This window comes from Schistocerca americana, chromosome X (assembly GCF_021461395.2).
Source record: "Schistocerca americana isolate TAMUIC-IGC-003095 chromosome X, iqSchAmer2.1, whole genome shotgun sequence".
Classification (NCBI taxonomy): domain Eukaryota; kingdom Metazoa; phylum Arthropoda; class Insecta; order Orthoptera; family Acrididae; genus Schistocerca; species Schistocerca americana.
The window spans coordinates 947410092-947434947 of NC_060130.1; the positions used below are offsets into that span (position 1 = coordinate 947410092).

A 24856-nucleotide genomic window follows, 5' to 3' on the forward strand; every position below is an offset into this window, starting at 1 on the left:
ATATATAAGGACGCTGCGCGAGGAAGGAAGGCCCCAGTTCTCTCCAGACGCTGAATGACACGCCATCTGTGTCGGGAGTCGCGTCGCATCAGTGTCACTGCTACAAACAGCCTCGGGTGCCGTATTAAGTTACTAGAGATACGCGGAACCATGAAAACATTTCATGTGAAGTGTTAATTCTGGAATGATTTTCATTATCTAGCTTCAGTTTGCGTATTGTCGTATTTTCACGTGCCGTCGCGGGACAGACATTCTACCAAATATTTAGCGTGGCGTTTGATGAAATATTTTCATCAAATTATGGCGAGCATTCTTTTTAACATTTAATTCGGACATTTATAGTTGCATCAGTGCATTAGACTCTGAACTGCTCTGTTAGTTAGGTTGTAGGGATACTTGTGTTTTTTATCAGTGAATTTCAGAATATACTCAACTATTTTGGAAAACCGTTTTTGATTAGAAATCCTGGACAATCTCCTAATTCCTCAGAGCTATAAGCTGCAGCTATAATGGTATCTCAATTGAAGTGGGCACTAGGATCTCTAAATACTGGCTCCATGTTTTATTAAATCACTTTCTGGGTGCCAAGAAGTAAATAGAGAGCCAGTGTTGAGAACGGCGAAAGACAGCATTAACAACATTCTAAAAGCCAGAAACTGACCCAACATGCAAGCATATATCCAGCAATTAATTAAATTATTGTTACAAACTCATCCGCCGCCCCACATATGGTGCATCGGCCGGGAAAGGAAATATCAACTAAGTGAAAGTGATTTTTAACTATTCGGATTCGCGAGTGAAATGCGACACGCAACTGAGTATTAAAAAGTGAAAGTGTTACGTGTGTATGTGGACGACGCAATTGGATTAACAACGCATCTGGATTGACGGAGCTGGCACTGAGTCTAGCGGTGCTGCCGGCATCGCGAGAAGCCAGTTTCGCCTCACCGCAATCATCCGCTGGAGCAGTCGGCGCAGAGCCTGCAATTGCGGGCCACGCAAACACACAACAGCCGTCGGAGAGCCGTCTGCAGTTCAACGTGCCACGTCGCATCAGGAATCCTGGTACGCCGCGCCGGCAACGCCATACATCGTGCAGAAGGAACTAAGTTAAGTGAAAAGCTGTTAAAATTTTTACTAACCTGCACTAAAAGACTGTCGGCGATGGAACCGCCAAAAGAAACTGAGGTTAAACTTAAATCAGAACCTGTGTCTGTTGAGGGAACTGTAAATCCAGACAACGGTTCGAGTGTAAATATGCATGAAAGTAGTAATGTTAAAGTGAAATATGGAGTATTGTCTCCTGACAGTAGTGTGGGAAGGGGCAATGATTCAATAATAGAGACTCCTGTAGTAAAGCGGAAAGTAGAAATGGTAAATTTATTGGATGATAGTTTCTCTGATGAATTAAAAATGAAACAGTCATCAGAGATGGTAGAGTTTATGAAGGAGCAGTTAGATATGACTAATCAATCAGAAGTTTCATGTAGTTGTGATGATTCTGGTATTGGAGCTAGTTTTTCGTCACCTGAGTGTGATAAAAAGCCAGCTCGTGAGCAACCCAAAGATGCTGGGGTTGTTGATCTAAATGTTATATTACAAGCAATAGCTGCCAGTCAAACAAATTTTAATATGCGGTTTGAGGCAATGGACAATAAGTTAGAATCCAATAATGCTGAATTAACGGCTGAAATAAGTGAACAGGTCAAAAGCAGTAATGCTGAAATGTCAGCCAGTAATGCTAGAATGAACGCTGAATTAAAGTCTGAAATTTTGGACAGCCAAACAAATTTTAATAAACGATTGGAGGTAATGGACGATACCTTCAAGGCTGGTTGCAATAAGTTGAAAGAGGATCTAGACAGTTTGAATTATAAAATTGATTACAACCATGAGGATATTAAGAAAAAGGTTGCTCAACAGTTTTCTGAAATGTATAAAACAGTTAAATCCGAAGTTGCTGAGGTTCGCAAAGACTTCCAAATGGAAGATGCGAAGCTGGAGCACAAGTTAACAGAAAAGATCGAGGCGGAATCTGAACTGTGCTCAGATAGATTTAAAGATGTTAATATTAAAGTAAACATATGTCAAGCAGATGTAGATGCAATTAAAACTGACACTACTCATATTGTACAAAGAGTAGATAATGTTGAAATGAAAGTAGAAAATATCAGTACTAACATTGCTAACATTGAGAGTAAAGTAGCTTCAGTAACTTCTGGTAGTGGTAATGTACAACAAGTTGTAGCTGCAAACGCTGCTTTTATCGGGTGTCGGCAGTTCTTGCGGTTCGATCCAGATAAAAATATCCATCCGCTAGATTTCTGGAACGATTTTGAAGATGTGATTCCACCAACTTGGTCTGAACGAGAGAAAATCTCGTTTGTTAAAAGCCATTTAGCAGGTGACGCCATGCGTTGGTCAGCTGATGTTATGTTGAAATGTAAAACATTAGCGGAATTTAAAACAGCTTTTATTAATGAGTATTGGTCTAGCAATAAGCAAAATGAAGTGTTGAGAGAATTTTGGAGTGGGAAACGCTTCAATGCAGGCAAGGAATCAATTAAAGAGTTTGCTAGGTCATGGATTTCACGTTTGTCACATTTGGCGGAAAAGCTGAAACCTGAAATGATTATACTAGGTCTTGAAGCCAAACTGCCATGGTATTGGCAAACTAGAATTATATCTGCCCCTAGAGACAATCTGGATCGTTTCATTGAGTATTTGGAACGTGTAGAACGTGTTGCTGCCAATGAGGAGCAAGCACGTAATAACAGAAATGCCAATAACAATAATAGTAATTTTAGGAACGAGCAAAATGGCAATGTAAACATGAGAACAGTAGGTGTTCACCATCCTAAGAGAGGTAGAAATTGGGGAAATAATTATCAGAACCAACAATGGCGTCCAAGAGATAATAATTTTGTTCCAAACAGAAATATGCATGTAAACAACAGTACGGAAAGTAATGCTATGCCAGCTAACTATAATGAAACTAAAGGAAACAGTAGTAGGCCGAGGCAGGAAAACTAGTTCCCGTCTATGAGGACACTGGCGCTCACCAGGCGGTTACTTTTCCTAAGCCAGTAGTTAAGGGAATTGGTAAGACAGATCAGAATACTCAAACTGAACAGGTGGATGAAGTGTCGGTAGCATCTAAGGATACAACAGAAATATTAGATCACTCACAGTATTTGATAGATACCGTGTTAGAAACGCTTTCTAAGTGGGAAGAGAAAGAGAAGGCGCAGCAGTGTAACGATAGGGACGAGCTACAAAATACTGAATTGTCAGGTGAAGAAGCAGAAGAAATTCATGCTTATATTTACGATGAGGATGATGTGCTCTTATCTAAAGTGCCTGTGCAGGATATTGATAATGTACTAATAGATTTAGGACAGGAGGTAAGTGAGAATGTAGAGGGTAGGCTGTTGAGGGTCGATGAACCCAGTAGCTGTGACCAGTTGTCACTGGAGAAGGAACCCGACGAAAATAGTAAAAGTGGTTTAGCTGTAACTAGTGTTATGCCCGGTCTGGAGGCGCAGAATCGCTCAGACTACAGTAATTTGGGTCATGTTCAGCAAACTAAATGTAATGAAGTCGTGCGGTGTTTCGATTTAAAATTAATAGACCGACTGGAAAAGGCAGCTGAAAATGTAATTCAGGAAACCCCTACACACTGTGACCTAAATGTAATGAAGACAGATGTCGATCACTTTAGTTGGAGACAAATCCAAAAGGAACTACTAGATGAATGTGAGGAACCACCTGTACAACCTAGAATAAGCCACCCTATAATAATAGTGAATATGTTGGGTATCAATGTACGTTGTCTCTTAGACAGTGGAAGTGAGGTGAGTGCAATATCTCAGTCCTTCTTTGATGCATTACCTGGTAAAGACAAGCTTACAGTAATGAGGGTATCAGGACTAAGAATAATTGGTGCTACTGGCAAGGTGTCAAAAACGATAAAGCAAGAAGCTTTGCTGCCCTTTAACATTAATGGTAATTTAATTGATCATCCATGTTTAATTGTAAACAATCTCAGTATTGAGGTTTTAATTGGCATAGATTTCTTGTCAAAATATCAGAGTGTTGTTGACTTTGAAAGAAGCCAGTTAAAAATGGTCTTGCCAATAACCGGAGTAATTACAGTCCCTTTTAGTGATAAACAAGTAGTAACTGATGATGGAACTTGGGAGCTGCCTATACGAGTTCTGAAAAATAGGAGGTATTGGGACGAAGGTGTTAATCTTAGTAATAGTAAGCTAAACACAGAAGAAGAAGAAGAAGAAGCAATTATTTTAGACAAAATAGAAGCTAAATTGCAGGAAATCGATAAGATTTCAGCCAATCAGAAGAAAGAACTGAGACAGGTTCTAAAAAGGCATCATAAAGTATTTTCAGATCGACCTGGCAGATTCATAGGTAGCCAATGAATGCTGTAGGGAGGAGGTTGTTCTGTAACCTCTACACAGTGTGGCAGCTGTGCAGTCCCAGCTGTGTGAGATCTTCTTTCCTTTTCAGGTCTCACTCACTCTTCATCTTTTCTATCCACCTAAATTTTCTAACTCTTCTTTACAGCATTAAACCAATGAATGCTGTAGGGAGGAGGTTGTTCTGTAACCTCTACACAGTGTGGCAGCTGTGCAGTCCCAGCTGTGTGAGATCTTCTTTCCTTTTCAGGTCTCACTCACTCTTCATCTTTTCTATCCACCTAAAATTTCTAACTCTTGTTTACAGCATTAAACCAATGAATGCTGTAGGGAGGAGGTTGTTCTGTAACCTCTACACAGTGTGGCAGCTGTGCAGTCCCAGCTGTGTGAGATCTTCTTTCCCTTTCAGGTCTCACTCATTCTTCCTCTTTCCTGTCCTCAAAAATTTCGACCTCTTCTTTCCAGACATGAAAATTTTCTGTTCATGGCTATCAAGCCATGAGTTATGTAACCATTCTATCTACCGATTAGTGACAAAAAAAATACCTAATGTGACAAACCTAATAGTGACAAACAATAGAGACGTATGACATAATTAAGATATAAAATGTATTTGAGTAACAATTATATATAGTACCCTGGTAATATTGTAAGTACAAAGTGTTGTTTTATTGGAAATGGTCCCACAATAGTAATTTAAAAAGATATATGAATTCATGTACAAGCAGGATCTGAAGTGGTAGTGAAACCTGTTGTATGCTGTAGAGCTAACTAATTAATAATAAAAGAGAGTGCTTAGTGTTATGAAAAATATGTAGATAAGTTGTAAGGATGAACTCACTTGTGTAGCAAGGAAAGGCAGTGTAATAGAATTGAGCAGTGTTTGTGGTTGAGACGTGAAGGACACGTCCCTGAAGTATTTATAAGGTTGGAGCTGGCCATTAATTTAGTGTAGTGTGTGACAGGATACACCTACATGTATTGAGGTTATGAGTTGGAGGCGTGAATGCGACCATAGGTACCCTTATGTTAGATGAGACAGAGCAGCTCATGGTGTCCTATAGGTTTAAGGAATTAGCTTTACGCTCGTCCATAATTACTTGATGCACTTTAGTGGTAGGTCCGAGAGAGACTACTTGTGGTTTCAGCGTCCGATCGAATGGAAATGGATTGCCACATGAGCAAACTGATCAGCTGCAATACACTATGAATATGAAATAAATGTGCTATCCTATGCTTTAAATATTAATAGAGTGAGTGTTAAATAAGTACATACACTAGCAAAATAAATAAATAACATACTGACAGACGTGAAACATTATTTTAGCTCAGCATAAATACACTTCAAAGTAAGTAAGTACCTAATTGCAGATGTGGAACTGACAATAGCAGAGGACCAATAAGTGGATTTAGTAGTCAACTAAACGTAGTGTGTTTTGAACACTCACAACTGTACTATTACCAAAAGTTACTCCCATGTTCAAAGAAGCTGAGAAAACAACCACTAATCACACTCATACTATCTCTAAGAATAAAGTAATCAAAGATGAGTCAGTTAAGTGCTTAAAATACAAATGTATCAGGAATGTACCGAGCATTGGTTCAGTGTTCCGGCCCAGAAATAATAAATTCAGATTAAATATGATTTATGATTGTATGCCTTGAGCATAGATTTTCTCTAGTACGTGACTAACGGCGTTTTGAGCCATTTGTTTAACGATTTTATGACAGTTAAGTAACCGCGAGAGTAATACTGAAAAAGGCTCTGTTAACTTTGTTCCAGCAACATACTGAAGGATAAAATATATATATCCCCATTTCATTGTGATGCACCCATAGATATTAAGTGAACAGAGTCTGAGGCACTCTTTTTGTTTGTTCTACAGGACAAACCAGATTATGGCAGCCTGGTAGCTGCGTGAAAGCGTGGAGTGACTTGGACACAACTCACAGTGACCCCTCCCCTTTCCCCCATGTAATTTAGAGAGAACCTGAAGGACGCACACCATAGCAACTTCCCCTCCTCTACCCTTGTGAATGGAAGTGTAGGACGCCAGCCAAAGCGGCTACAACCACGTGTTTAAAAATTATTTGTGAACTTTTCTTTCAGGTTTAGAAAAGACTGCTAAGAGATAATCATCTGTTTATGTATCATGCTATCTTCTTTGAATTTGTGTATGTAAAAATGTATTTAATGTATTTAATGGATCTAAGATAATTTTTCAATTTGTATGTGTTTGTTTGTCTAAGGCAATATGTATGCCAAAATATTTCATTGACTTTGCTTAAAAGTTTGAGTAATGACATTGTTTGAAAGGCAGTGAACATGCCTACAATTTAAATAATTAATGTAGGTAATCAGTTTTCTTTAATGCTTCTACAGGTTTATATTTCAATTTTGAATTTTCATAGGGAGTTAAACTGTACTCTTGCTTCCCCTTTTGTAATTAAATTTTTTTTTCATTCATTAACATTCATAAACAAAAAATTTAAGTAGAGGGTGATGTAGGGAAGCAGCCTACTCACGCTGTAGTAAATTCACATCAGTTTCCATTGTGTGCCAGCCAGTCTGCTGTAACTCTGTAACTAGCTCTGACGTCATAAATGTTGCGCAATACCTTAAAAATCAAGCAAATGAACTAAAACTTTTCTAGCATGTCAGAAATAATACTAAATTAATGTGTGTTAAATATCAGTTCCATAACTTTAGCCGTTTCCGAGATTTGGACGTTTTCTGAAAAAATCATTGGCGCAACAGAAAAGAGCTAGAGACTTCAAAATTTATATTTAGATTCATCTTTCATAATGATTTAATAAAAATAGTACTTTGGATTTCACAAATTAAGATTTTAGTGGAAATTCATGATTTTCTGGTTTTCGTCTCAAAACTGAAGGAAGCAAGATAGATTAAGTAGGCTAATAAATAAGGCTAGGATGTTTACATTTAAATAGGTTGGAGGTCCGCTATGACTATGAAGATGTGAAAAGTTTCTTTTGAATACCTATAAAATTATAGCGATAGCGGATCTCAAAAGGGCCAGTTCAGAGCTCATCTACTGCGTACAGTGTAATTTAATTAATTCTCTCGCCCAAAATATTTTATTTAGCCACGTCAAAATTTTATTATCAATACTTACCTGCGTGCTGAATGCACGTTTAAATTAAGAGCTTCTTCGGCCATCAGCAAAAGAAGCTATAAATTATTATGTAACTTGAAGTGGTGCGTTACTAGCCCAGCGGCTAGTCGAGAGAGCCGAAAAGATCAGGCGTTCCCTTCGCCGTCCGCACCGCGGGTTTATATATAAGGACGCTGCGCGAGGAAGGAAGGCCCCAGTTCTCTCCAGACGCTGAATGACACGCCATCTGTGTCGGGAGTCGCGTCGCATCAGTGTCACTGCTACAAACAGCCTCGGGTGCCGTATTAAGTTACTAGAGATACGCGGAACCATGAAAACATTTCATGTGAAGTGTTAATTCTGGAATGATTTTCATTATCTAGCTTCAGTTTGCGTATTGTCGTATTTTCACGTGCCGTCGCGGGACAGACATTCTACCAAATATTTAGCGTGGCGTTTGATGAAATATTTTCATCAAATTATGGCGAGCATTCTTTTTAACATTTAATTCGGACATTTATAGTTGCATCAGTGCATTAGACTCTGAACTGCTCTGTTAGTTAGGTTGTAGGGATACTTGTGTTTTTTATCAGTGAATTTCAGAATATACTCAACTATTTTGGAAAACCGTTTTTGATTAGAAATCCTGGACAATCTCCTAATTCCTCAGAGCTATAAGCTGCAGCTATAATGGTATCTCAATTGAAGTGGGCACTAGGATCTCTAAATACTGGCTCCATGTTTTATTAAATCACTTTCTGGGTGCCAAGAAGTAAATAGAGAGCCAGTGTTGAGAACGGCGAAAGATAGCATTAACAACATTCTAAAAGCCAGAAACTGATCCAACATGCAAGCATATATCCAGCAATTAATTAAATTATTGTTACAAACTCATCCGCCGCCCCACACTATGGATAATGTGCGAAAAATAAGTGGTGTGAAGCGACTAACACGAAAATTTAGATATGGAGATGCTGATCCGATTATTGAAACATGGAATTTTAATGAAAAGTGGGGAGGAGGGAAAAGAGGATGACAGCGACAAAGCCAAAGGTCAAATTTGGTCCAGAATGCCTCTTGCATTCCTTCTAACATCTTGCACTACTAAAGCCCCTTCCTTGTTTACAGCAGGTTTATAAGATGTTTGGTAGTAACAGCCAACATTTTATTAAGCTCAGCAGCCACTTTGATGGTTGAATTCTTCTTATTAAATGTAACACACATCTTTAATGCTCTCCTGCCTCCATCGGTATGTGTAGTTTTTCCCCCAGATCTATGTTTAGCGGGCAAAGGTCTCCCATGAACACTGTGTGTTGTCACCTCGGAAAATGCAGAATTAATGACATGATGTCCTTAGAGCACCGTCACCACTATTGATTCACAGAAGAAAATCATTATATGGATCATGACCTTTTTCTTTAAATTCGACAACTAATTTCAGATTGACATAAAGATCATCTTGAGATGAAAAACGTGTTTGTTGCACAGAAGCGAGTAATAAATGAAATATCCGGTGCCGATTCTAGAGCCTCTTGCAGACATTTCTTTGAGCAGTTGGGCATACAGCCTCAACAGTACATTACTTCCTCATAAGTTCGTTGTCAACAATCAGTCACCGTTTGCAAGCAACAGTAAAATTCATGAATATAACACTACGATTTATGATTTATATATATCCATCAGTCAGCCTTAACGTGGCACAAAAAGTAGTGCCATATTGTCTTAAAAATCTTTGATCATCCATCCAGAAATATAAGGAACTTAATAGATAATACAGTCATTTAAATGGTCGCCATATTGCCATATTTTTCATTAAGAGAGTGCACTATAATTGTAAAATTGATTCGTGTCACATCATTGTGATTCACGGAGTATGCAGACAATTAAACTAACCTAATATTACGGTATTTTTTTAATTTTTACTTCTGGACCGTCTAATTACAACTGAATAAAACACAATTTTCGTGCCATACACGTTTCGCCTTTATTCATTGGAAAAATATGTACATATTCCAGGCCACTGAAGATGCCTTGCAAAGAATGAAGGTGAAAAGCAAATGGCACGAAAATCATATTTCATTCAGTCGTAACTAGACGGCCAAAAATTAAAAATTATCAAAATACCGTAATATTACAAGCAACTGAGTACGACAAGACTACAAACTAAGCTTATTAGTGATAAAAGTCTGTCCAAGAAAGAAGTATAATCAGAAAATTTGTCATTCACCTTCATGTAAATCATTATCGAGAAATGCAATTGTCTCATCATCGAAAAGTGGTGGCGTTATGCTGGGAACCCAGTTTTCGTCGTCTGACAAACGAGCGTTCTTGTCAGCGCATTCGTCATCAGCTTGTGCAGAGCGCTTCATTGCTGATCAGATTGAAATGAGAAGGAGCCGTACAGTATGGGCGGCAGGTACACATGTACCGAGAGAAGCAGACGTCTGCCTTCGTGCAAATCCAGACAGCGCTGACACTCGTACTTCTCGTGGGAGCGAGAGTAGCACGTGCAGCTCATGTCTGCAAGTACCACAACGTATGCGCTTTTCGTGATAGCGGGAGTTAGCCATAGTTCACACTCGTACGACATGGTGACAATTTTGAACTATATGAAATAAAATCGCCATAACTTCTGAACGGTTTCCGTTAGGGCGTTCAAACTGCACGGTTGGCTTCGGGACATTGTGGGAATTAGTATGGTTTCGTTTAGCGACGAGACCCACTTTCATTTGGATGGGTTCGTCAATAAGCAAAATTGGCGCATTTGGGGGACTGAGAATCCTCGTTTCGTGATCGAGAAATTTCTTCACCCTTAGTGGGTGACTGTGTGGTGTGCATTGTCCAGTCAAGGAATAATTGGTGCGATATTCCTTGATGGCACGGTGACATAGAATCGTACATGGAAGTTTTGGAAGATTATTTCATTCCCATTATCCAAAGTGACCCTGGTTTCAACGATATGTGGTTCATGCAAGACGGAGCTCGGCTCCATCGAAGCAGGAGAGTGATTGATGTCCTGGAGGAGCACTTTGGGGACCGCATTCTGGCTATGGGATACCCAGAGGCCACTGGCATTGGCCTCGATTGGGCGCCATATTCTTCGGATCTGAACGCATGTGACTCCATTTTGTGGGGTTGTATTAAAGACACGGTGTACAGCAATAACCGCAAAACCACTGCTGAGCTGCAAACGGCCATTCAAGAGGTCATCGACAGCATCGATATTCCGACACTTCAGTGGGTCATGCAGAATTTCGCTATTCGTCTCGCCACATCATCGTCAATGATGGCAGGCATATCGAACATGTTAAAACCTTAATCCGAATATCTGTAGTGACATCTACATGTTGAATATAGTGTGTGCATGCCGTAGTTTGTAACTAATTTCTCGCATAGTTCAATAATTGTTACCCTGTACGTGAAAGCCGACACGGTTGACTGGTACTACGTGTATATTCACAGTACTTCTAATCCAATGCTTCTTCACGTGGTGCTTATACGGTACCACGATAATATTCCAATATCCTGCGTCCAGCTGCTGCCTGTCGATTCCTCCTTATCAGTACAGTCACCGCACAGTTCCTCACAAGGGCCTCTGACACTTCTTCTTTATGAGGAGTGCAGTGGAAAGAGTAAGCTAAATAATCACATAAAACCTGTAAGTGAGGAAGCGGAAAATAGGAAGTGAATAAACAAACATTTTTTTAAAAAAGAAACGATAGGTGTGGTACTTTCCACATCAAATCATGCAGCACAATTTTATGCTCTTCTTCTCCCTGTGTTAGAATGTCCGAGTTGTTATCAGTAGGGCTTCGAATTAGAATGAGCTCCTGCTTAGCGTTCATCAGAATTCGATTGCTGTCTTCAAAGAGACCCGTGAGCGGAGGCATGCACTAAAAAAGTTATCTATCGATCCGTCTATGAATCACCCTGCATTTTGTAAAGCATTCAGAGCCGATGTTGTTGCAGAGGCGTATGTCTTGAGCGTAGATGTGATCCCCACCTTTCTGGTGCAGTTATTTCAACTCAGTTAAACTCGCATCTTATTTATTGAAACAGCAAGGGGAATTCATTACGTGTAAGGCGTGAATTTACTGGTTGGCCGTGGCTTTCTTAGGTGTAAATATCCCCTCCAAATATAGTAAGCTTTTGCTTGGAAGTATCAGTACTTGTTGATGCTGAATAATAATTCATAGCTATCATTATTATTAAACATTTCTGAGGCAGATGGTTAGTGGGAATTATACTCCTGGCTCATGATACGCTCATCGTATTGAACTAGATTCGTTACTTCGAGTGATGTCATTGCAAGGTTTCAATCCGACGGATTTAATATACTCGTAATTCTTGCGTGTAATCGCCTTCTGCTTCCGTGCAAAGTGGTCTTCTGATGATTGTTCAAATGTGTGTGAAATCTTATGGGACTTAACTGCTATGGTCATCAGTCCCTAAACTTACACACTACTTAACCTAAATTATCCTAAGCACAAACACACACACCCATGCCCGAGGGAGGACTCGAACCTCCGCCGCTTCTGATGATTATGTAAGCCATATTTATACTTAATACCCATAATTTTGCTTCAGATGAAGACACACTATAATCACAGTCTAATATATACGGTTGCGACACTTACTGCTGTGAAAGTTGTTACCATTTGACAGTTCAAGTGACACTAGCGCTCCTAGCGGCCAGAAAGCTCGCCTTCCTCTGACAGCAGATGCGAAGTAAAAATAATGTTTGTTTTTAATTCGTTTTGTACGTAATTTACAAAATAGTTAATATATTTTTGCGTCACAAGTGTTAGGAGAACAGCGAGAGACATAAATGATCGTGAAAAATAAGTAAACAGAGCACAAACTATTGAATGAAGTGACATAATCTGCAACATATTCTTGAAGAAATAATTAAGAAGTAGCATACAGTCGCACTTATTCCAATGAAAGTAAGAGAATACACACTGTATATCCCACATATGAAGTATATAGATGATCTTCCTTGTGTAAAAATTAAGCGACACATCACTTTTCATTATATTCTGCTTTGCAGGAAGCCTGCTTCCAAAAACACAATTTCCGTCTTATTCTCTGTGGTATCAGGTTATCTCAATAAAAAGTATGACTGTTTTAAAACTTTATTATATTCCATTGATACATTTAACGAAAATAAAATTAAATGAATGAGTCAGTCCTAACACTTTAGCAACCCAAATGAGCCAGCTTCATCACTTTTTTATTTCTTCTCTTGCTTCTACAGACTAAGTCTTGATTCCTGAATTTAATAATGTAAAAGCGCCTCACTTTCACAAATAGTCTTATTAACAGCAGCTTGGTTTCAGCACAGCACCCAGGTGGAAAATTGGGGATGTCCATCAACATGTTCACAAAGAAAGCACCACAATTACTTATGTGAGCATATTCATCAAAAGTAGAAGTCAACTTAGTCTCACAATGAGTTAAAAATTCTGTGACATCTTCTGTTCAAATAAATAGGCTTCCAAAGTTGCCTTCATAACTTTTAAAATGACAATAAACTTTGTCATTTGCGTCTAAGTCTTGGCTGCCAGCTACAAGTACTGTCCTACATTTATAACACTCATGAATTGTAAGCAGTTTCTTTAATACATAACCAAACACGTATGTCATGCTGTTTGCCTCTCCGAGGTCTGTTTGAACTTCCACATTTGGTAGTCTGATCACTGAACTCGTGTCACTGATGTCCAACAGTGGTGAAACAAGTAATTTGGGCGCTGCTTTCATATCCACTATTGTCTGACCCCAGTTGATCCCCTCACAATTGGAGGTAGCTACAATATGTGTGTTCATTAATTTGCTTAAAGCACAATTATTGAATGCAGCACAAAACTGTCGTGGTGATGGGTTGCTACAAAAACCACCTTTATGCCTTATCACTGAGAAAAAGTTTTCCAGTGGATCTTGATTAATTTTGCGTGTTAATAAATATAACTTGGTTCCATCCAAAACGTCATCAACAAACATGTTCAAAGCGCTTATGTTACCCAGAAGTCATTTAACACACTTAATCCTAGATGAAAAATCTTTCCCATCAACATCTACAAATTTCCATGACTGTATCCCTGGCTTCAGTGTCTTTAATATTTCTAAATGTCTTGAGGCACTTGTAATGCAGTTCCTTAAGGATACAGGCCCTTTAACACTATATGCATTAAATGTGTCAAATATATCGTTTACTTTTTGGCAAAAATCTGCAGTAGCAGTAGCAGATGATGATATGGCGCCCCAAGTAACAAGTGTCTCAATGCCTGCTGTTACTGTATGACTCAACACATTAACTGCACTGCATACCTTCATTTTTGAAAATGCTGGCAGTTGGACAGCTCTTTTAGTGAGCTTGGGGGCCAACTTGTACTTCCTTTCACAATCACTTGAGTACAACTGACAAATGTCCTTCCATGAAGCAGTGCCAATCCCTCCTTCGTATGTTGTGTGGATAATGTTATACCTGAATAAATTATTACGTATCCTTTTTATCAAGTGTGGGGTGTCATAAAAAAGTAGATCTTACTCCCTTCGTGTACTAAGCATGGATTAACTGGTGTGATACCCAGTCTGTTCCTCCACTCCACAAAATTCGAGCCTTGGTCAATCACACATGTTTTTACAACCAAACCAATCTCTGTGAGTTTTTTGACAACTTCAAAAAATATGCACGTCAGATGGGTGACTCCTACTGGTCCTTTGGAGAAATAATATACTAATGGCTGTTTAAAATTTGAGAAGATGGCGTTAATCATTATAACTAATGCAGTATTGGCAACCACAGATGTACGTATGAAACCCATGTCTTCAAATCCAATAACACGATCCCTAGGGCTGTCATATATCAAATTTTCCATTAGTGACATCTCATCCATAGACAAATTAACAATTATATCACTTTCTGGTAACTGCTGCACTTTCTGCTTTAAAAGATGAAATATGTTATTATTTATCCCACAATTTAATTGTATATCTTCCACATACCTTTGTAAGGTAGGTACTGATGGAAGGCTAAAACAGTGTGATAAAAAACTGTATGCCTGAGTACTATAATACAACAAATTAAGTGCAAATAATTTAGTTTCATCTTTCCATCTCGCACGTTTTCCGTTCAATGGTATACTGATTTGGCTCATCAATAAATCGAGAGCATCTTTTTTCAAGTACTTGGAACCAATACTTTTTAAAATGAGCTTGTCTTTTTGTATTTGTGTCCTGTGACGTTGTGGTTGCAGTTTATTCTTACGATGGACACTTTCCTTGTCAGGTAATAATTTTGTACGAAGTCTAATGATTTGCACATTTTTACATTTCACACGATTTTCCAACATGCGAATAATTTCACGTAATCTAAGCATTTCATATTCAAAAGATGCCTGTGTTGCAGATTGCGTTGTTAGTGATTTTAAATGTGTCTCTCGTGTAGTAACACTTGTGGTAGCTGTTTCTTCTGTGTCAGGAGACAGTTTTATTATTTTTGCAGTAACACTTTCACGTTTGTATGGCAATTTTCTCTTCATCGTCACTAGTTGTGGCTCATTCGGCACGTCAAATAACGTAGGAACTGCATTCCATACCAATGTCTTCTTTTCCGCGCTCATGAACTGGTTTGACTCGAAATGTAACGCACAAAACTTCACGTTATTGTGCAAATAAAGGACATCTTTTTGCAGTAGGTCCTGTCTTCTACTATTTATTAACCATTTCTTGCTCCTAAAAAAGAAAAACAAAGTCAGTAATTCAATACAGTTAGAAAAAAATCGCAAATAAAGAGCGCTCTAATGTGATGTTTTATACCTCTCAGGGTCCTTAGGAAACCTGAAGAATGACAAATGTGGTGTCTCCTTCCTATTATTACTGCAATTGATTGCGCTACATACGCTGCCTTTCGTAAATACCATCTTAAAAATGAATATAAACGATACTGTTTACATTTACTGAATACCGTATTCAGCAGCGTAGCTTCTCCACCGCTTGGGGCGCTGTTGTCGCTGTGTATAACAAAAATCAGCGAGAATGTCGCGACTGTATATATTAGACTGTGCTATAATTTTTTCACCGAGAAAATCAACTGCATTCGCATTCTGAAATACGATATCCAGCTCGAGATGATGTAATACATGAACAATCGCTGGAAGATATATTACATTACTGGGAACCTCTGCAATTTTACAACCAGGGCCAGCTCTTTAAAAGAATGCATACATAGTATGGACTAATCTGTCTTTAAGGTACGAGTTCGCCGTGATATTACACTTTACACGAATCGTATTGACTGGTAGTTTGTCCACTCGTTGATTTGACTCGTAAATTTTATCAGTATTATGCTGCAGCGCTTGTCCCATCGAGAAACTTAGTAGCGATCCTGTTGAACGTTCGTCGGTAAAGTCCACTGTCTCTTCTGTGGTTTTACTCTGTTTTCAGCTATATGCAAAAGTTAATACGTTTAGTATTAACGTTTGCATATAGCTGAAATCCTATTATAAATTGTTTCATATGCCCTTTTAGATCGTCAGTGTCGTAGTAGCCATGAAGAATTACGAGTTCCCCACTCCCTAGATGCATTTTATTATTTATCTCGGTAACATTAGCTACGCTGTTGTATGTTTCCAGGCCGATCAGTGCGATACTCCACTTCCATCTGCTCAGATCTACAGGAGGAGAGTAATTCATATTTAATTTAGAGCCGGCCGCGGTGGCCTTGCGGTTCTGGCGCTGCAGTCCGGAACCGCGGGACTGCTACGGTCGCAGGTTCGAATCCTGCCTCGAGCATGGGTGTATGTGATGTCCTTAGATTAGTTAGGTTTAAGTAGTTCTAAGTTCTAGGGGACTTATGACCTAAGATGTTGAGTCCCATAGTGCTCAGAGCCATTTGAACCATTTTTTAATTTAGACTAACGTTCTTTTAGAGTCAGAATGAACGACATCGCATCTTAACCTCGAATGATGCAGTGACATGCATACTGCTTGTTTTTATGCAGTTGTCAGGAGAAACACTAGGCGGAAATATCGACAGAGTAATGAACATCTCAGAACGCTTTCACCGTCAACAATACCGTCACCGTGCATCTATTTCAGGCTCTCCAGCGTTTGAAGCATGCAGTTCAAATGGCTCTGAGCAATATGGGACTTAACTTCTGAGGTCATCTGTCCCCTAGAACCTAGAACTACTTAAACCTAATTAACCTAAGGACATCACTCACATCCACGCCCGAGGCAGGATTCGAACCTGCGACTGTAGCGGTCGCGCGGTCCCAGACTGTAGCGCCTAGAACCGCTCGGCCACACCGGCCGGCGAAGCATGCAGTACTCACCGTTGCGTGCAATTCAGATGTGTCTTGCTACCGTAAAAATGGAGACAGGCGCCATACATACAGCAAATAACTAAATTTTTTCGTTAATTTTATGGTGAAATCAGCGAACATTGTGCCAAAGTCAATTAAATCTCCACCTAAACAAGTCTAACCTCACTCTGCAGGTATGATCTTATGCTTGTTACAACTAATATTGTACCAAAAGACCCCACCATACTACTTCAATTAGAAAGACATCGAAACAATTTTTGAAAACAGCGAATATTGTACTGAAATCACTGAAAATTTAGACTTACAGCAGTGTAAACCTTCCTATCCCGATGCATTCGAAACGAATATTGTACCCTCATCACTGAGTTTTGCGTTGCAAATAGCGCATATAGTGCCGATATAAATTTAAATTTGCACCTAAATAAGTGCAATCTCACTTTCTAAGTGTGATCTTATGCTTTTAAAATGAATATTGTACCGAGAGCATTGAATTTCGCCATATCGGTCCACCTGTTTTCACACCCAATATAGTGTCGTGATTCTGTGTTGCATGGACTGGGCAAGCTTCTGATGGTTTATTTATTTAATCGTATGGCTAGGGCCCCTCGCCGGGCAGGCCGTTCGCCGAGTACCGGTCTTTCTATTTGACGCCACTTCGGCGACCTGAAGTCGATGAGGATGAGAGGATGATGACGAGGACAGCACAACACCCAGTCCCTGGGCGGAGAAAATTCCCCGACCCAGTAGGGAATCGAACCTGGGCCCAGAGTGTTGACAATCCGTCACGCTGACCGTTCAACTACCGGGGGCGGACGTCCTTATGGTTTGAAAGAAATGAAATACATGTTGATGTTATTCTGTCTCCTGAAAGGACAGAATTGAACATCCGACTAGCACTAGCGCTATAGACCTTCGGTTGTATGCATCAACTTAACGATACTTCACATAGTAGATTTTGCATTTATACTATAATTTTGAACTCGCATAACAGGTGTAGTTCTGACATATTATACGACTATCCATTGAATCATCACGTTAAGGTGCTCTCATTTCTGCACAGATAGGAAAACCACAGCAGCTAGAAAACTGAGAGTTCCACACACAATTTGACGAACAGTGATATAACGGCTTGTTTATGGTTCCTAGAAATCTAAGTCTTCTTCAAATGCTCAAATGTGTGTGAATTCCTAAGTGACCAAACTGCTGAGTTCATCGCTCCCTAGACTTACACACTACTTAAACTTATGCTAAGAACAATACACACACACCCATTCCCGGGGGAGGACTCGAATTCCGGCGGGAGCGGCCGCGCAATCTGTGACATAGCGCCTCTAACCGCGTGGCCACTCCGCGCGGCAAATCTAATTCTTCCGCCCATCCACAAAAGTTAGTAGCAACTAACTAGTAAAGAAATAGGTGTGTATTTATTGGTTTTCAAAGATTCAATATATATAACCGTGCTAAATTCACATCGTCATAAAAAGTCGTACTGTAATTATATTGAGAGAACATCGACATACACCAAATTTACGTCCTATACGAGTTTAATGTTTACGAAAAAGTGAAATTACGTTCCTTAGGATTTGTTTTTTACTTTTCATGGACAACAACTTTATCTTCAACACAATTCTCAAAGGTTTGTCTGTTCTTTCCACAGTGACTTGTATTAATTCGTAGTAAATTAAGATGACGGTGTCTACACATATCTACTTTGTATTACTACTACACTGTGGACTGTACGTAGTGGCAGTAATGAAGAGAATTGTGAAGATGATGTTTGTTACTTTGCAGGTGAAAGAAGCATTACAGAGAATGGGTGCGCTTCTGCCCATGAACATATTCCTCCGCCAAGAAATAGACCGCATCCAGCGCGTCATTCGTACAGTGCAGACAACGCTATGTGACCTGAAGCTTGCTATTGATGGAACGATCGTCATGAGCCAGGGACTTCGTCAGTCGCTGGATGCTATGTACGACGCTCGTATTCCGGAAAGCTGGCAGAAGGTATGACGTGAACAACGTTACAAACATAATCTGTTGTTATGCTTCTTGTTACCTGTGGCTAAGATATCAACAAATATTGTCATCTGCACACAGAAGTGTACTTTATATTGCGTCATGTGTTGCTGCCCAAACGTTTTGTTTAAACCTTTCAGTAATACACTAATAATGAAAGTTCTTGACACTAACTTCATATTTAGGAATATGTCTTTAACAGGATGGGAAGATTTTTTTTGTGCCTCTCTTTGGATTTACCAGCATGAAGGTGGCCACTGTCGCTGCCTTTCATGACCTAAAAACAGACCGATATTATACCTTGAAACAACGTAAGCGGAAATAGAGGCAAGCATCGGTATGAGAGATCATTAGGGTCGACGGTAGGAAAAGTCGTACCGAAATTTCGTTAGAAACAACTTGTGAAACTATACTCAAGAATAACTCGGAATAAAAGTTTCCATTGAGAACTTAGAAGATCCTGAACTTAAATTAATGTAAATGTATTTTTAATTAAATACGAGGGCCGTTTGAAAAGTCCGTGCAAAGTCCGAGAAATGGCACCACCGGCGCGTATCGAGGTCATGTTTAGTTAGTAGCATCTTTGGAAAGAACGCACACCAAGTTTCAGCCATATTGGTCTATTTCTTTGTGTTTGGCATTCGTGTGAATCAAGGAAGTCGAGTGATTGTCAAAAAATGGACGACAAAGAATTTCGTGTGGTGATTAAACATTACTTTATGAAAGGCAAAACGCCTCAGGAGACTCAAGAGAAGCTTGATAAACATTACGGTGACTCTGCACATTCGATTAGAAAAATTTAGAAGTGGTTTCAAAATTTTTGGAGTGGGCATATGGGCACAAGTGATGCTGAACGTTCTGGACGCCCTGTGGAGGTTACGACTCCAGAAATCATTGATAAAATCCTTGGTATGGTAATGGATGACGGAAGAGTTAAGGTGCGTGAGATTTCTAGTGAACGGGTACATAATACTTTGCATAAACATTTGGACATGAGAAAGCTATCCGCAAGATGGGTTCAGCGATTGCCCACGATTGACCAAAAACGGAATCGTGTGAAGTGTTGCAAGGATAGTTTGCAGCTGTTCAGGAAGAATCCGCAGGACTTTAAGCCTCGTTTCGTCACTGTGGATGAAACATGGATACATTGCTATAATCCTGAGACAAAATAACAATCTCGCCAATGGGTTACCAAGGGAGAATCTGCACCAAAAAAGGCGAAGACCATTCCTTCAGCCGGAAAGGTTATGGCGACTGTCTTTTGGGATTCGCGAGGGATAATCCTCATCGACTATCTGGAAAATGATAAAACTATTACAGGTGCATATTATTCATCGTCATTGGACCGTTTGAAAACCGAGCTGCTAGAAAAACGCCGGCGATTGGACCGCAAAAAAAGTCCTTTTTCATCACGACAATGTACCAGCACTCATCTCAGCAGTTGTGGTCGCAAAATTAAAGGAAATAGGATTCCAACTCGTTTCACATCCACCCTATTCTCCAGCAGTGTCTGTTTGATTTTATCCAAACCAAGATACACTGACGGAAAAAAATCACAACCCCAAGAAAGAGCTGTGCCACCTAACGAAAGTTGGTAGGCGTGTTTCTATATATGAAGGATGATGTCTATTCAAATTTGACGCCAGTCGCCATAAGAATGGCGCTGGTAGCGCCGCTATGGGGTACAAATAAGGTTACACGCTGTAATAGTCGTGAACGTTAGTTACCTCTTAAGATTTGACGTGATGAGTTGATGCTAGCCAGGAATGCCTCTAAGGCGACAAAGACGCCATTATCGACACCTCACTGAGCTTGAACGAAGTCGTGTAGCCGGCCGCGGTGGTCTAGCAGTTATAGGCGCTCAGTCTGGAACCGCGCGACTGCTACAGTCGCAGGTTCGAATCCTGCCTCGGGCATGGATGTTTATGATGTCCTTAGGTTAGTTAGGTTTAGGTAGTTCTAAGTTCTAGGGGACTGATGACCACAGATGTTAAGTCCCATAGTGCTCAGAGCCATTTGAACCATTTGAAGTCGTGTAATAGGGCTACGAAAAGATGGATGTTCCTTCTACGATACTGCACAAAGACGTGGCAGGAATGTAACCACTGTACATGATTGCCGACAGCTGTGCTCACGATAATATAAGGTCGCATTATCGAGAGGGAAGACCATCATGTTCGGCGTATAGCTCTGACCCATCGTACTGCATCTGCAGCAGCATTTTGGAACAGCAGTTGGCACCACAGTGACACAACGAACTGTCACAAATCGATTACTTCAAGGACAGCTCCGAGCAAAACGCCCTGTAGCGTGCATTCCACTGACTCCAGACCACCGCCATTTGCGACTCCAATGGTGTCAAGCGAGCGCTCATTGGAGGGCAGGGCGAAGGATGACTGTGTTTTAGGCCAGTTGAGGGCCTGCAACCAACCTATCGGTGTGCTAGACACACAGGACCCAAAACTGGAGCTATGGTCTAGAGTGCGATTTCGTACGACAAAAGGAAGCTGTCTCGTGATTATCCCACGCACCCTGACTGCAAATTTGTACGTCAGTCTGGTGATTCGATCTGTTGTGCCCCAATTCGTGAGCAGCATTGCAGCGGGTGTGTGGGCTTGCAATGTCAATTACTTAAATATGTTACCTAGACAAATGTATTCCCAGAGTTTCATTACTCTACATTATTAATTTTTGGGTGCTGCGATGTTTTTCTGGAAGTGTATTTAAAGAGTTCTTTTTTTCATGTAACAATCAAAACAGATAATTTATAAATAACAAAACTTGCACAACAGCATTTTCATTACAAATTTACACAATATATTACACAAAATATAAGTAATCCAATATGCAATGAGCGTATCTGGTTCTTATAATTCTAGCTCTCGCTCAATCATGATACTTGCTGCCAGCTATTGGTGGTTAGAGCTAATCAGAACCGAGCGAGGTGGCGCAGTGGTTAGCACACTGGACTCGCATTCGGGAGGACGACGGTTCAATCCCGTCTCCAGCCATCCTGATTTAGGTTTTCCGTGATTTCCCTAAATCGTTTCAGGCACATGCCGGGATGGTTCCTTTGAAAGGGCACGGCCGATTTCCTTCCCAATCCTTCACTAACCCGGGCTTGCGCTCCGTCTCTAATGACCTCGTTGTCGACGGGACGTTAAACACTAACCACCACCACCACCAGCTAATCAGAAATGCTGTTCTATAGAGAGATGGTATGCATGTTCACATTTCGTCATAGGCACATCTCACGTTAAGCAGTGGAAAACCCAGGATGGAATAACGACAATTTTATGAAAAGGATAGATTTATACCCACCATACAGAGGAGTCACTGAGTTGCAGACAGGCACAACATAAAGACTGCTATACATCTGAGCCTTCAGTCAAAAGGTCTTCTTCTAAAGCAGAAAGTGGGTGCTCACACACATGCACACACACACACACACACACACACACACACACACACACACACACAAGCATACACAAGCACAATGCACATAAACATGAGCACTGCCTTTGGCCCCTGAAGCCAGAACACTCAGAGCAACTGGATCTCAAATGGTTCAAATGGCTCTGAGCACTATGGGACTTAACTTCTGAGGTCATCAGTCCCCTAGAACTTAGAACTACTTAAACCTAACTAACCTAAGGACATCACACACATCCATGCCCGAGGCAGGATTCGAACCTGCGACCGTAGCGGTTGCGCAGTTCCAGACTATAGCGCCTAGAACCGCTCGGCCACTCCGGCCGGCTAACTGGATCTAATGGGAGATGCAACCTGTGTATGGGGGGAGGGGGGGGGGGAAGGAGGAGGCTGGGGCAGAGAGGGGATGGGATAGCTGGGTAGAGGTGAGGGATGGTGTAGTGCTGCTTATGAGGACAAGGTAGAGCTGCTGGATGAATTCAGGAGGTTTGAGAAATTGGGGGGAGGGGGGAGGAACGGGAAGGGAAAGCAGTAGAGAAGGGTAAAAGACTAGTGGGTGCATTGATGGAATAGAGGGCTGTCTAGTGCTGAAGTGGGAGCAGGAAAGGGAATGGTGGGTGAAGGATAGGGACTAGCGAAGTTTGAGGCCAGGGTGTTGTAGGAATATAGGATAAATTGCAGGGAGAGTTCCCACCTGTGCAGATCAGAAAAGCTGGCGTTGGAAGGAAGGGTCCAGATGGTGCACTCATTAAAGTGAAGCACACTGTATTGGGCAGCACCTTCAGCAACTGTGTGGTTCATCTATGTCTTGGCCACAGTTTGTCATTGCTGATTCATGTGGACCAGACAACTTCTTGGGTGTCATGCTCACATAGAAAGCAGCACAGTGGCTGCAGCTTAGTTTGTAGGTCACACGACTGCTTTGAAGGAATAGGTGATACCTGTGACTGAACTGAAGTAGGTGGTTGTGGGATGATGTATCAGATAGGTCTTGCATCTACGTCTATCGAAGGGATATGAGGCATGAAGCAAGGGGTTTGGATCAGGGGTAGAGTAGGGATGGACAACGATATTGCGTATGTTTGGTAGATGGTGGAATACCGCTGTGGGAGGGGTGAAAAGGATACTGAGTACAATATCCCTCGTTTCAGGCCATGATGAGAGGTAGTCGAAACCCTGGCAGAGAATGTGATTCAGTTGCTCCAGTCCTAGGTGGTACTGAGTCATGAGGGGAGTCCTCCTTTGCGGATGGGTGGAGGGAATGAGGGAGGAGGTAGGGGCTGGAGAGACAAGGCATTGGAGATCTGTTCCTCCCCCTCTCCCCTCACCCCTGCACCGCTCTAACCTCCCAACTGCACCAAGCACCCCTCCCTTGCTTTCACAAACATCACTAAGCCTTCCCCCACCACTACCCTGCTATCCTTTCTCTCCCAGTCCCAGCCTCCTTAACCCTACCACTCTCAGATTGCTTCTCCCAACAAGCGTAGTTGCTGTGTGCAGTGCAGCCTCAGTGGCCACAGTCACTGGTCATGTACATGTGAGTTGTGTTTGTGTGAATGTGTGTCTTCTACTTTAGAAGAAAGCCTTAGCCAAAAGTTCAAATGCATAGCAGTCTTTTTGTTGTGTCTGTTTGGACTTGGTGTCTCCTCTATATCGTGAATAACAATCTCTCCTTTTCATAGTATTATTGACTCATCGCACATTCGCAACAGTACATGGAGTTCATATAGAGAACGTAAAGCCTATTGAGACACCTAGGTATTTCGGCTTTGAAGCTTGTTCAGAAGACAAGTCACTGAACTAATAAGAATATAGACTACAAATTAGGAGGTGTAAGATTAGTTTTCCCTGTCAGGTGCAAACAGTTAAAAATTAAACACATTACGACAGATAAGAAGAAATCGTAAGCAAACTTTCATCTATGGCGGTCAACATGTGTTTGATGGTATAACAAAAAGTAATCGTATGACGTTTTCGCAGAATTATTCACGGGTTCGGGTTGAATGCCTTTCATGGCCAGCTTCACAAATAACAAGCGCTTCATAGACCCACAATATTAAACTGAGCGGAACAGCGAAATCAAATAACATATATAACAAGGAAACTGTTTCTACTCCACAACAAATATTAATGTCCTGTATTACACAATAAATTTGCAGATGTTCTCTGTTATGAGACTGTAAAATATTGACAACATGCTTTGTTCAACAAAAGTCTGCAAGTGGACGCTTGTTTACAACGAACGGTCGGGGAAGAAGGCCAGTGTTCACTCTGTCTGCTTGCCGGGGGGTCTCATCCGAGATGTGGAGGAGGCCCTACCGGCGGCGATAGAGAGCACTGGGTGCACCCGACTGCAAATTGTTGCTCATGTCGGCACCAATGACTCCAGCCGTCTGGGTTCAGAGGTCATCCTCAGTTCGTACAGGCGGTTGGCGGAATTGGTGAAGGCGGAAAGCCTCGCTCGCGGGGTGAAATCAGAGCTAACTATTTGTAGTATCGTTCCCAGAACCGATCGCGGTCCTCTGGTTTG

At 40.9% G+C, this 24856-nt stretch overlaps 1 protein-coding gene across 1 annotated transcript in view; it reads left to right on the plus strand.

The window, feature by feature from the left end:
* Positions 1–24856, plus strand: part of LOC124556419 (dynein axonemal heavy chain 5) — an 876134-nt gene that overhangs the window by 839196 nt on the left and 12082 nt on the right. The window contains exon 73 of the mRNA XM_047130377.1: positions 18670–18882. Within this exon, the coding sequence (XP_046986333.1) occupies positions 18670–18882 (213 nt within the window). The remainder of the gene's footprint in view (positions 1–18669; positions 18883–24856) is intronic.